At 43.8% G+C, this 14,408-nt stretch overlaps 1 protein-coding gene across 1 annotated transcript in view; it reads right to left on the reverse strand.

The window, feature by feature from the left end:
* Positions 1-389: 389 nt before the first annotated feature.
* The window catches only part of DCUN1D1 (defective in cullin neddylation 1 domain containing 1), a 38,305-nt gene continuing 24,286 nt past the window's right edge, over positions 390-14,408 (reverse strand). Inside the window, exons 4-7 of the mRNA XM_068281091.1 lie at positions 8,813-8,943; positions 5,931-6,013; positions 4,119-4,215; positions 390-1,743 (exon numbers count right to left, since the gene is read on the reverse strand). Coding sequence (XP_068137192.1) covers positions 1,664-1,743; positions 4,119-4,215; positions 5,931-6,013; positions 8,813-8,943 — 391 coding nt within the window. The 3' untranslated portion in view covers positions 390-1,663. The remainder of the gene's footprint in view (positions 1,744-4,118; positions 4,216-5,930; positions 6,014-8,812; positions 8,944-14,408) is intronic.

Genomic DNA, 14,408 nt, shown 5'->3' on the forward strand with positions numbered 1-14,408 from the left:
ATCGCAATTTCCAGCTGCAATCTCCATGGCCACAGAGGTGTCATGTGACCCACCGTCAGTACGTGCCACATGATCCCATGGAGATCGCCACTGGAAGATGCAATTGGGCAAGTTAAACCTATCATAACGCACCCACTCAGAACTCTGCAAGGAGAGAGGGAGGAGAGGCATGTGGCCTGCTAGAGGAATGTGGCCGCAGCCAAAAAAGTTTGGAAGATGGTCGTTTCAATTACACCCGAGTGAGTGGGAATATAGACCTATTAGTAGTTTAGCTTTCAACAACAACATACAGGTAATGCAAGGTTTAGCCATTAGTTGATTTTAACATGTTAAAATGCTGTTCAGTTTTGAGCCTTTCCGAAACCGGGTACAAATAACAAACACATTGATTAGATAAATTAAATGTTATTTTTCATGTCACAAAGAAAACGCAATATCCAATCTTTCTTTTCTGATACTTCCAGCTCTAAAAAAAAAAGAAAGAAAAAAAAAATAAAAATTCACTGGGCGGAACTGCAAAGCAGGCAAAACAAAGGAGATGTGTGCCATCGGAGTTAAAAGAAATAATCAAATTGTTTATAAAGTTGACAGAAGGACAGGTTATGCTACTTGATGTTTTAGGCAATCTTCATTTGGTGATTTTGAATTCTAGTTATACTGTGATTCAGATATGTACTTAACATGTGTATGATATGCTACACAGGAATTCACCTTCAGTGTCTGCAGAAATTCAATTCAGTAAGCGTTTCGGTAAGGGGTAGCTAGCTGTGCACTGGTACAAAGAAGTGTTTTACAAGTGTCATGAGAGGACAATAGCAATGTAAGAAAAAAAAAAAAAAAAAAAAAAAAGACACTGATATGTCACAGTATCCTTCCTGGAAAAGTACCAACATGACATTTAACAAATATTTGTGTCACACACAAACAACTGCTGAGCATAGGAGCATCAACCATCCAGAGAGGCTCCAGCACGGGCCGGTGCTAGACCTCCAACCTGATTAGTTACAGCAAGACATAAGTGCAGCTTTCTTCCTTCTTCAGCAAATGTTTTCACTTCAAAAACATCAGGGAAGGGGAATAATCCACAAATCATGAGAGTTTTGATTGTTTTTAATGTCCTCTCCAGTTCTACCAAAACACTTGCTTTGGTTCTGATAACGGCATCGCCCTCCATGTACGGTGAAGTCCCAAACAGATGACAATGAGAAGGAACACTTTTCCTTGTCTCTTTACAGGAGAACACCAGAACACTATCTGATGAGGTGCCACCTGCATAGTCTCTGGAATGAGCAAGGAGGTATAACCAGGGCTATGAAGAAGTTAGCAGATGAAGGTGGCGCTGTGCTTTATGCGAGTGTGATCAAGCCACAGAATCAATCTAAAATCGATGACAGGATAGATTAGGATGTTCCAGATATGTTATGACATCCATGGTCTGGAAACGAAGTGGAAATTGCGCTCCTGGACTAGTAGACAGGCCCAAACCACCAAGAGAATGAAATAGGATATGGTCTTATAAGATGACTCCAAGTGTCTCTTTCAACCCTCTGGAGTTGCTGCTAGGGTTGACATTCAAATCAGTTCAGCCAGAAGAAACTGACTGTGCAGTTTTCTGTTGTGTTAGTTTGTACAGACTATGTACATTCTACAAGGTTCTTTAGTGCTACACTGTTGTACTTTTTGTCCCTGCAATTTGAGGACGTGCAAATTCCACAAAGTCATCAATGAGAACTGGCCATGCTCCTGCAAAAAATAAAAAAGAAATAGTAGCAGTACTACAGTATGTACACATTTTAAATCATTTGATAACATTTCTCAGTTCTTCATTCTATATTAAAAAAAAAACAAAAAAAAAAAAAACTCTTTAGATGTACATCTAACACTACTTTGTCGGTTTCAAAGTCTAGAGCATTGAACTCCCCATCCAACATTCAGCCCTGTTCCACATATTATTGGACTGTTTGTTGATCTAAATTAACTGAGACTGAATCTACACTTTTCTCTGTTGTTTTACCACTTCCATACCAGCAGTCTCTGGCCCCTTAAGGACCAGAGACTGCTGGTACCGGAAAACGCTACCTCCCGACGAATCGCCGCACATACCCTCCGCTGTCCCATCGCCGCAGGCTCCTCAGACGGCAGAGCGCTGATAGCCAGTCAGGAGCCGCTTTCATTGGCTATTGACACTGTCTATCAATGTGAGCCAATGTGATTGGCTCTCCGTAATCACGCGGTCAGGAGCCAATGAAAGCAGCTCATGACCTGATCACAGAACTCTGCTGTCTTATAGACGGCAGAGCGACCAAATTGCAGCATGGAAAGAGCGGCGAGATCAGCGTAGCAACGGGGACACGGAATATCGAAGCAGTAAAATCTACATCCAGTGAGAGCCGAATTGCCACCTGCTGGCCGTAGATTCGTACTGCTTTGGTCTAGAAGCAGTTAATGTTAGTAAATGTTGGTAAACATGGACTGGTCCTGCACACATTCATATGGATAGGTGTATGTGCATGAGGAATGTAGCTGCTGATGTGGAAGGGTCGTGGCTACTGGCATGGGAGGGACATGGCTTGCAAGAAGCTAATTAGAGGAGCCACATGAGGTCGATATGTTCCACTCTGGCTAGACTTCCTTGTGTGTACAGATTAACTGCAGATTTCTTTTCGTAATTTTAGTTTTGTAAACTTTTGGGGGCTATTACTGCTGTGCCCCTATTGGAGAGAATTTCCCTGAGGGTGCGTTTCCACTAACGCGAATTCGCATGCGTTCCCCGCATGCAAATTCGCATAACCAATAAAAGTGAATGAGCCTGTGTCCACTTGTCAGGAAAACGGAGCGTTTTCTTGTGCAGGAAAAATCTGCTCAGCAGAGCCATCCGACTTCGGACACCGCACACACGCATGCGATTCGCATACAATGTATTTAATAGGGAATTCGCATGGTGTTTTTTCATGCGAATTTTCATGCGAATTTTCATGCGAATTCGCATACTATTTCGCATGGAATCAATAAAAAAAACACACAGGCACTGACATGGTTAAATTCGCACACAGCGTCATCCATGCGAAATCGTATGCGAATTCGCGGTAAAATTCGCATACAACCGCATGCGATTTCGCTCCTGCATGCGAATTCGTCCACGGAGAATCCGCGGCGATTTCCCACCGCACTAGTGGAAACGCACCCTCACTTTCTGTCCATGGGACCTCGATGGGGCTTTGTAGCTGTATTATGAAAATTGATGGTCAGAAGAATAGGAAATTAATATGGTAACCTATAAAGTCTTTCTCATTTCCAACAACTAACTAAAATACCTTACTTTCAAACTATAGGGAAAGTATTAAAATGGCAAGCATTCTAGTGCAACCCCCACCCCTCATTCCACCAGCCAGTCCACACAACTGTAAAATTTGCATTGACTGTGTTTGATCAATTAGGTATACTACTAAATGCCCACTAAAAGTTGAAGGATATGCAATATCATGTTTTTAACACCATCTAGTCTGGCTGATATCACATTCATGCTTATCTATTTATTTATTGTATTTATAAAGCGCCAACATATTAAGCAGCGCAGCATATCTAAAAACGTCCATATAGAGGCATCACTATGGTTAGTGTCACCCAGAGTGGAAACTCATGGTGTCACCCCACTTTTACCCCATGATCCTCCAACCTCACTAGGCTAAACAAAAACCAATAAGCCAAAAAATTCCTATTACGGTCTATGGGGGCGCCGGCTGTGCCCAAGTCTTCTGCGCTGGATTCAGAGTGCATGAGTGAGCGAGCGTGCGTGTGTATGTACGCAAAAATAGTTTATATTTACATAGCCTTACTCCACTCTCCCTTAGCCTGGACCTTGGTGCCACCCCCTCTGCTGGTGACACCTGGTGTGGTACCCACCTACCGCACCCCCCTAGTGGCGCTGCTGTGTCCATATACATAGACTATGTAAAGGTCATTCCTGCTTAATCCAGTCTTAAATATTATATAATATTTGCAGTTTATCGTGTTCAGCCCTTAGAAAACGTTCTATACGACAGTCACAACTAGCATGCCATCATTTACGTGCTGTCCATCAAGGTCTTTAGTCACCAACTATAGATCATTCACCATACCTTCTTCATCATAGTTTGACATGTCATCTGCTATCATTGTGCTGAAATCTAGTAATAGGTTCCATGTGTCCTTAGGTATAGATCGTTTATGGTGTTCCTGGTAAAAATAAAAGTATTACAAATTAGCACAAAAAGAGCAATATTCCAAGGCAACTTTTGTTAAGTATATGCTGAATAATCGAAGGGACGTTTAATACGGCTAATCTAGGCCCCGCCAATTTGTTGCCATTGTGACAAACTGAGCTAAGTCTGAGATTTTACTGTGAGAGGTCTGCAGAAAATGCCAACAATTTAATAAGACAGTTCAAAGATATAACTACTGTACGATAATATAAAACGGCCACAATTCTGATGACTGTAGTAACACAATATACGGGCTGGATCACATTGGGGCGATGCTTGAGTGCTTTGCTGATCGCCGGCAAAGCGCTGATACAATTTATCCCTATGGATACATTCACACTGCAGCGGTTGCATGCAGCGTTTTGGGGGCAATTGCTCTGTGAATTCCCTTCTATTGAACAAGAATCACAAGCGCAAATCTCACAAGAATCGCAAGATTTAAGTTTAAATCACGATCGCGAGCTAGCAGCACTCCGAGTGCCCAGTGTGAACTAGCCCTCAAATGAAGTTGGATTTGCTTCAAATGTGTTAGAACACTGAGTTAGCCTGAAAATGTTACAGAGACTCTGAAGCGAGAATAAATCTCACTTCAGAGCTTATATATAGCAGGGGGCATGTGTGCCCCTGCTAAAACGCCGCTTTCCCGCGGCTGAACGGGGGTCCCTTACCCCCCAAATCCCCCCTTGCAAAATCTATGACCAACTTGGTCGTAGATTTTGATGCTGCTGGAGGCAGGGCTAACGGCTGCAGCCCTGCCTCACAGCCCGTCTATCAGCGGCACATCGCCGCCTCTCCCCCGCCCCTCTCAGTGAAGGAAGGCCGAGAGGGGCGGGAGAGAGGCGGAGATACGCGCAGACAGACGCGTGTGAGGGCAGGCCTGCAGCCATTAGCCCTGCCTCACCAGGAAGAGATCCCCGGGCACCACGGAGGGGATTTAAGAGGTAAGGGACCCCCGTTCAGCCGCGGGATAGCGGCGTTTTAGCAGGGGCACACATGCCCCTGCTGAATATAAGCTCTGAAGCGAGTTTTATTTTCGCTTCAGACTCTCTTTAAAGCACAACTATACTGTAGTCTAGCATAGCATACAAGCAAAGACTATAGTGACCCTCTTACCTGCTTTTGACTTATAGTAATGTCATCTGTGAGAAACTCACAGTCCTCCCCATGATCTAGCGAATGTAAAAGCTAACAGATTGTGCAATAAAGTTATATTATATATAACTTGATGTGTATGCTCCACACTGCTATATTTCCTGAATATACAGCTCTCTGTCTACCTGAAAAGTTTTTGGTTTAAAGTGAAACTTGAAACTGATCCCTTAAATTCAGATATGATTATCAGTTTCTAGGCTGCTGGAACAGCTCTGTGCTGCAAACTGATAAGGCTCCCATGAGGAACTAAGTAAACTTATTAACTTTTGCTGGGTCTTCTAGTAGAACTTAGTGTTGTGTCTCATCTATTAGTAGGGCGGAGGTGTAATTTTAACTTTAGTTCCACTTTAAAACCATGCAATCCTAGCACAGCGAGACTAATATTGCAGTTGACAAAGAGCAAGAAATCCTGTCTTGTAGTTGTAATAACAGATTTTAAAAAAACCACACACACAATGTAAAGCCAATTAACGTCTACTTTGCGCCCTGCGGAAAAAAAGAGCCGGTTATAAATTGTGGGGATCATCATAATCTTACCAATAAAAACTTGTTCCATAAGTCTAGGAATTTAAATCGTCCGTTTAGTACTAAATTCCAGTAGGCAATGGCCATTTCTAAGTCTGCAAAGTGACAAAAATTACACTTGAATAATAAAACATTTACATTTTAGGTGACAGCCTGCCATTTACAGCCAAAACTAAATAACTGACAAAGATTGTGTAAACAGAGCAAAACATGGCTCAAGGCATTAAATTCATCACTAGATTCATCACTCACATGTTCTGCAGCTATTACAACTCCAAGGGAATTTACAGTGCAGAAACTGCAGCTCCCACCATAATGTCCCTCCCCCTACTTTGCCGCAGGACAACTGTACAAGGTTACAGTTGTTACAATGACTCTGCTACAAAGAGGTACTCAGTATATGCAGGATTGATTCAAATCAATCATAGCAGTGATTGGAAACGTTTGAACGCCCGTGGGATTGTATCCTTAATGGGCACCGAATCTGAAGTTAAAATAAAAAAAAAAAATAGACTCTCTAAGGAGAGAGAAGGCTTTGGGTCCTATAGAGCCTTCCCGTTCTCGCAGTCCCCGCATTACAGCTCTGGATCCCCGGTTCAAAACTCCCACCGCCGGAGGATTTAGAAGTCTTCAGAGCACTCTGGCTCCCGAAGACTGGCTGCTCTGTACTGTGCACAGGAAGTGAGCAAGAGAAGCCATCGCGTGTGCACAGTGCGGAGCGGCCTGTCTTCAGAAGCCCGAGTGCTTCTGAAGACTCCCGAAGCCCACCAGAAGTGGAAGAGAGCAGTCTGCGACCGATCGATCATAGACTAATGGGGGAGCATGTGGGGGAACACGGGGACCATGGGGAGACCAAAAAGGCTCTATAGGACTCAGATCCTTCCCTCTCCTTAGGGGAGTATCTGTTTTATTTTCACGTCAGACTCCCTTTAAAGGACCACTATCGTGAAAAAGTGTAAAATTTAAAATATGTAGTTATAAAAAGTAAACCTTAAAAACAAGATCCTCTCATGGCGAGTATACCCTCAGTAGTACACCCTTGTGCAATTCACATACTTGCATGAGGGAGAGGACATGCTTTTCCCCAACAGGGCTTCTTTAAATCTTGCATATCACAAACACCATAGCGTTCCAGCAGCTATTAAATCAACAAAATACTTCCATTGCGTAATACAACTTTAATATGGTGACTAAAGGCACCAACTCAGTGTGCATCTCCCCAAACCCCCCATTACGCATTTCGTCACCTGAGCTGTGACTCATCAGGTCCCCCTCACGTGACCTTGGCCGGGATATGGGGAGAGGCGAATCCATTATTTTTATAGCGCTTTTCTCCTGTCGGCCTCAGAACCGTTTGTGAGGCAGACATTAGAGTGCACTCAGTAGGCAGTAGAGTGTTAGGGAGTCTTGTCCAAAGAACTCCTTATTCCTATCCAAGACCTTGCCCTAGCATGGTTCTCCTCCTACCTCTCAAATCACTCCTTTAAGACCTCCTTCAATGGTTCCCAAAAGCTCTGTTCTTGGTCCCCTGCTGTTCTCAAACTACACTGCCTCTATCAGATAAATTATCTCCTCTCTGGGCTTGAACTATCCCCTATATGCAGATGACACCCAGATTTACCTCCATCCCACGGACGTCTCCACCACCACCATGGAGAAGGTATCCTCCTGCCTCTCGGCTAGCTCATCCTGGATGTCTGCCAGCACTCCTAATCTTCCTGCCCCGTGCAGTCTCACCACCCACAGACACTGTCACTGTCAATGGCACAATCATCCACCCAACCACACAATCACAAAACAATTGAGATGCGCAAATGTATATAATCAAATCAGGCAGTGCGCCAATATTTTTATAGACAGTTCAATGTTGGGTTTGATATTAAGCGCTACACAATCCTGCTCCTGAAGGAGGGAAATCCTCTCTATCATAAAAGTTCTTTTGTGTTGCCAAAATGGTTCTCACCACCACCACCACACCAAATATTGGAAAGGGACTCACCCTTTTCTAAGACCCCCAATTAGGTCTTAGTCTCGCCTTGGGGTTATTCCCAGGTCACCCCCGACCTTATCGAACTGTGTCTTTAGTGGGCTAGGCCAATCCACAAGTGCTGACAGATAACCTCCAAATAAAAAATCTCACATAGCGTAATACTGTATGGTTTTAAAAGCCTTAAAAATTTATTGCACTTACAATTTTCTCCAGGTAAAAGACAGCATGAGTTTTTCAACGGGCTCTCCCCCGTATTGGTGGCCTCCGAAGGGCTCCCCAAATGTTGCTACTCGGTTTAGCTGCCGCGCGGTCAGCCTTCCGTGTAGTTTCCGCGTTTGCCCCGCTGTTAGCTCTGCTGTTAGCTCTGCGGGACCTGAGACGGCGTGGAGTGCAGAGCTAACAGCGGGGCAAACGCGGAAACTACACTGAAGGCTGACCGCGCGGCAGCTAGACCGAGAAGCAACATTTGGGGAGCCCTTCGGAGGCCACCAATACGGGGGAGAGCCCGTTGAAAAACTCATGCTGTCTTTTACCTGGAGAAAATTGTAAGTGCAATAAATTTTTAAGGCTTTTAAAACCATACAGTATTACGCTATGTGAGATTTTTTATTTGGAGGTTATCTGTCAGCACTTGTGGATTGGCCTAGCCCACTAAAGACACAGTTCGATAAGGTCGGGGGTGACCTGGGAATAACCCCAAGGCGAGACTAAGACCTAATTGGGGGTCTTAGAAAAGGGTGAGTCCCTTTCCAATATTTGGTGTGGTGGTGGTGGTGAGAACCATTTTGGCAACACAAAAGAACTTTTATGATAGAGAGGATTTCCCTCCTTTGAATTTGCTTTATGGATCTTACATACATTTGTCAAAAGATAGCCTGTGTGATGTACATGCAGCTTAACATACCTAGTCCTTTCTGCCCTGGGTTTTTTGCAAAGTTGAATGTAAACTGATAAAAATCCTTAAATCGCCCAGGTTCTTTTAACTCTTGTTCCATTTTCGGTAGCTGTGCTTTTAATTTGTCTATGCTGTCGCACCTGTATAGAATCAGATTACAAAGAAACATAGAAAGTGTGAATCAACATTCTTAAAGTGTCCTATGTGATCTAAATATCACCATTTGATCTAAATATCCTCAATAACACAACCACAAAATTTCAAATAATTGAGCCTAATGTGGATTTTACATATGGCTGAACATGTTGCAAGTGACAAGAATGTCAGCATTAGCAATATGGCAGGACAGTTAATTGGTTTAGCATCAGACAAAACAATTAAAGCAAAATGTATTTTAGTGATGAAATGTTAGGTCTCATCACTATAAGGCGATAATAGAGGACATTACACTGGGAAAACATTAAAGGACTATAACAAATGCAAACATCGTACAGCTTTGAAACGTATGAATTAAGATGTGGTCAATTGTGTTGGTACCCGTGACAAACAAAGAACTTACAGGATTTGTTTTCAAATGTTGATTCATAAAACATTCAAGTTTAACAACACAAATGAAAATGGCATGGACAAAAACAATGGGACACGTGAAACATTAGAGGCAATCACTAGAACAACTGATTCATGTAGATGACAATGAGACTTGTGCAGCTGCCAGACACTGGTTTGGCCCACTCTCCTTGTGCCAGGTTTGATGGACAACTTCTCCAGATTGCACATTTCACTTCTTTGCATAGATGTTCAATAGGATTCAAATCAGGGTAGGAAGCCACTTCAGAATATTCAACATTAGCCGGAGCACAAATTTTCCCGGTATTTCGGCTTCACTCAGCTCCCAAATTTGCCCCCAGCCATTTTAAATGTGCGCGGAGGGATGATCAAGCAGAAGATGGTAGAGTAGTTTCCGATGGGCAGGAGAAATGTGAAAATGAATTGCTCTGTGTTTAGAGATTCTGAATTTATGGGACACCTGTACAAGGCTAGATTCTTGGTAAGGGTATGTTGCAGCGCTGGTGTAGCACTGATCAGCACAACAATCAGCACTAGGGTGGTACTCATTCCCTCAGCTAGGTACAGTAGTAGCTTAGCCTGCTCTCATCTCGACTAGTTTCGGCTTCATCACGGTGCCCCTGATAATGGCAGAAAATCGAAACTACACCTGATTATGGCAGGAAGCCGAGACCTAGTAGGGATAGGTCGTGGTTGTGACAAGAGAGACTGCAGAAGTGGAGTGGCATCCATTGTTGTGCTGATCTGTGTTACACCATTGCTGCAACCTACCCTTACTGTGCTTTCTGTGGACAAGGGATCGATCTGGTTGCAGCAGCAGTGTTTTTTTGTGGAAGTGGAGTATATGCTGGGGCGCCTCTAATCTACTACACTCACAAAACAAAATCTACTCATAAAACAATTGTCAGTTTTTACAGCATGTATGCAAGGCTTTAGCATTTAATAGAATTTTACAGATGTTGTGCAGTGGGCCTTCGAGGAGGTTGAATATATAAAACAAGTAGGTATGTTCTGCAAGTCAATGGCTGCACAATTACTTGTGTAATGGAAAAATAGTCCAAAAGTTAAAAGTTGTGGCAGGTTTTGACCATGTGCTGTTAAGTCAACAGATTATTATCCACCATTCTAAACAGATTTGTTTTTTGTTTATTTTTCTAAACAGATTCTTTATTATGGCTCTTTGTTAAAAATCTGTTGCAGTGAAAAAAATAAAACAGCCTTTAAATTTTCATTACACAGCAATGTTTTGGGTCTCCTATTCCTTTCTCAGACTGTTAAACAGAATTGTACTAAAGAGTTATAATTGCATCTAACACATGTTAAAAATGCACCTAAAGGCCCATACATATTTGCAATTACTGTTGCCCAGCAGAGATCTCGACTTGATTTGTCGGCGACATTGCAACCAACACTGTGGAGATGTATTGCTAGCCTCAGGGCTAGCGATGCATTCTGTTGCAATAGAGATGGAGGCGAGCAAACAGACTGGCACACAATGGAGCTGCACAGAGCAACTAGAGTGAGTGGGGAGAAAGAAGTTCTCAGCCAGCGCTCAGAGTCCCTGATGGAGGCCAGGGGACCTCTGTACACACACTAGATTCTAAAGCACAGACGGCCCCCCAACCAGCTGCCTTGGCTGAGGACCAACTAGCCTATGTACAAGGCTTAAATACATACAGTTTTAAGCACAGAGTGGATAAAGCAGAAACGTGCCCCTAGTTGTGTTCAGGCACTTTTCTGGTAGAGCTTATTTTAACCTCTTAGCAGCCAAATAAAGAAAAAAACTTATTTGGCTGCAGGGTTGAATTTCTCCAGTCGCTGGGGAAGTGTGCCTTCCCCAGCCTGGCAGGCTTGGCAAGGTTTAGTGGGCGGCAGGGAGCTTTCATACCTATCTGTCTGGACGGCTGGATCAGCTGCTTCTTCCTCCACCACTGCGGCAATGTAATCCCAACATGTCTTCTCGGTTCCAATCACATGATATGGTGTGATCAGGATCCAGGAGGCTGTGTCAGAGTTACAGAGCCACCTGGTGGTGGAAGAGGGGTGATGGAAGAGTCTCTTCTATCTCTTCCGGCAGCGTAACACTGACACCTTATCTGGATCCCAATCTTGTCAATGTGATTGGATGTGATTGGGACCCAGAAGATCTGCCGGAAGTTCAGAGCTGCCGGTGGAGGGAGAGAATAAGCCACCCGGAACAGGCAAATATAACTGCTTACTGCCACCTGCTTATTTGGCTGCACAAGGCAGCCAAACCAGATATGCCGAAAGAGGCTTAGAATGCATCAGCAGCTTTCAAATGAGAAAAAAAAAAAATAAAAAAAAAAAATAATAAAAAAAAAAAAAATTACCAGTGTACAATTTATAAATATCAAATAAAATCACTTTTAAAATACTGGTCAGGACTTCCGGTTCCGGCGCCTTGATGGTAGGAGGCGAGTGAGAGAGCTCCGCCAGACCACCCGACGAACAGCGGCGAAAAAGCAGCCAAAGTGCCCCCAGGTTGCGGAGATATCTAAGGGGAAGCCTCCCCGACGCCATACCTCACCAGAGGGACCCGGATGGATCGCTATTTAACGCGCTCCGAGAGGAAGAAAACCACCACCGGAGCGCGGACAAAGATGGCGCCGAAGGAGAAGCCTCGTAAGGCAGACTCACAGCACACTCTCACACAGCAAGAGGAGACAGCTTTTCCGGAAGGGGAAGCATTTGATAGCCAGAATCGCGATTGGGACAGCGAGTCTGAGGATCCGGGTGAAGGAGAAGAACTGACAGCACGCAGTTCCAGAATAGCCAGGGAGGTAGTGGCGCAGCTGAAACCCGACCTCGAGGCCATGATCCAAGCGGCAGTGACGCAGTCACTAAAGAAAGTACAGAGGGATATCCAGGCACACACCAAAAGGATCCAACAGGTGGAAAATCGCGTATCTAAAATGGAAGACGAGCACAGCATCTCAAAAGGTACTGTAGATAAGATACTAAAGGAAAACAAAGATATGCGCAGTAAACTGGAGGACTTAGAGAACCGCTCAAGGAGAAGCAATTTAAGGCTGGTAGGCCTGCCTGAGAGCTATTTACCTAATACTCTCCAAGAGCTATGCGCAGAAACAATACCCCAACTGCTAGGGCTCCCAAACATATGTAAAGTAGAAAGGGCACACAGAGTGGGACCCCCGCTATCAGAGTCTGGCAAAACGAGACCAAGAATCATAATGATCAAGTATCTGGACTTTTCTGACAAAGTAGCTATCATGCGGGCATATAGGAAGCTGAACCAGAAGCTTGAACATGAGGGACACCAGCTGAGACTCTTCAATGACTTCTCAATTGAAGTATCTAAGCAAAGGCAGAAATTTAATAAAGCATGTGCGGAATGCATCAAAAGAAAATGGAAATTCGCGCTACTCTATCCGGCCATCCTGCGAGTCACGGACACAGAACGAAACACATGTGTTTACGACGGCGGAGAAAGCAGAGGGTTTTCTAGCGGAGCAAAAGAGGGCGAATTCAAGCAGACCATCAACTTCAAATGAAGCTGAAGGAGAGGACTGAACGTTCGCAGTAAATAAACCTAACTGCATATGGGGGCACTGCCATACAGTTGATTACATACACTCAGCATATAAGGACTTTGTATAAATATCTGAATCACTTAGCGTGAGTAAAACATAGTCGGGTGAGATGAAAACGACGGGGTTAAAACCTCACCACTCCTACGTTGAAAGGGAAGAGGTGAAGTCATGTTGCAGAATGTAAGATGGGGAGATCAACCTCAGGTTGAAAAGGATAACATGTTTGCCAATTATATGTTTACTCAAAATTTGTGGGGAAATAGGGGGGAGGGACGTCGTCAGCACCTACATAGGGGATTACAGCATAGCATAAAGATGAGAAGCAAAACTCGAGTGCTCAACAAATTTCCGACCAAACGATACAATAAATGGTGATAAGGGTGGGCACCTGGAATGTGAAAGGCCTCAGATCCCAAGGGAAAAGATCTATGGTTTTGAGACATCTTAAAAAACTCAAAATAGACATTGCGCTCCTACAGGAGACGCATTTAACAACTAATCAATTCCCATTTATGAAAAAAAATTGAGTGGGACATGTATTGGGCTCCCCAGCCATAGGAAACAAAGCAGGGGTTTTGGTAATAATTGGAAGACAATTGGGCTGCAAAATTCTATTAACACAACATGATGATGCAGGAAGATGGCTGAGGACTCGAGTAGAGCTTGCTGGGGATGTACTAGAGATTTTGTGTGTGTATGCTCCAAATGAAGATAATTTGACCTTCCTCAGGGAGGTCAGTAAGATTATTCTGTCAAGTGGGACTTCAAATTGGGTGGTGGGCGGGGATTTCAACTCAGTGATAGACATAACAGAGGATAAAACAGGACGCCCGACCCCTATATATCAAAAAAAAGCGGCACAATTAAAAAGTTTCACGGAAGACCTGGGGCTCCAGGACGTCTGGAGAGGGTTGCACCCATACGACAAGACCTATACATTTTACTCACACCCCCATGATCTATGGACTCGTATAGACCTCTTCTTAGTACCCCCCCAAATGGTACAACGAACGGTTAATGCGGAAATTATGGACATGGTCATATCTGATCATAGCCCAGTCACCCTAGATATTACAGAGGTCAAACCCAGAGGGTCGGATATAATCTGGCGCTTTCCCACTCAACTTTATGGGGATGAGGGTTTTGCTGAGTTGCTCAAGACATGGTGGTGTGAATATCAGGAAGATAACAGAGAGCACAAAAATGACCCTATATTATTTTGGGAAGCTGCAAAGCCGGTACTGAGGGGCAGGATTATCTCCTATATGTCAGGGAAAAAGAAGGAGGCCCGGATTAGATTTGATCAAGCAGTTAGGGAAGTAAGAGAAGCCAATAAAAAATACATCATAGACCCTAACGGGGAGAATAGGATATGCTGGATAAAGAAAAAGCAGGAAACTGACAAATGGCTAAAATGTAAAGAGAATCTAAATAAATCATACCAAGACCTTAAATACCGCAGATAT

This window comes from Hyperolius riggenbachi, chromosome 4 (assembly GCF_040937935.1).
Source record: "Hyperolius riggenbachi isolate aHypRig1 chromosome 4, aHypRig1.pri, whole genome shotgun sequence".
Classification (NCBI taxonomy): Eukaryota; Metazoa; Chordata; class Amphibia; order Anura; family Hyperoliidae; genus Hyperolius; species Hyperolius riggenbachi.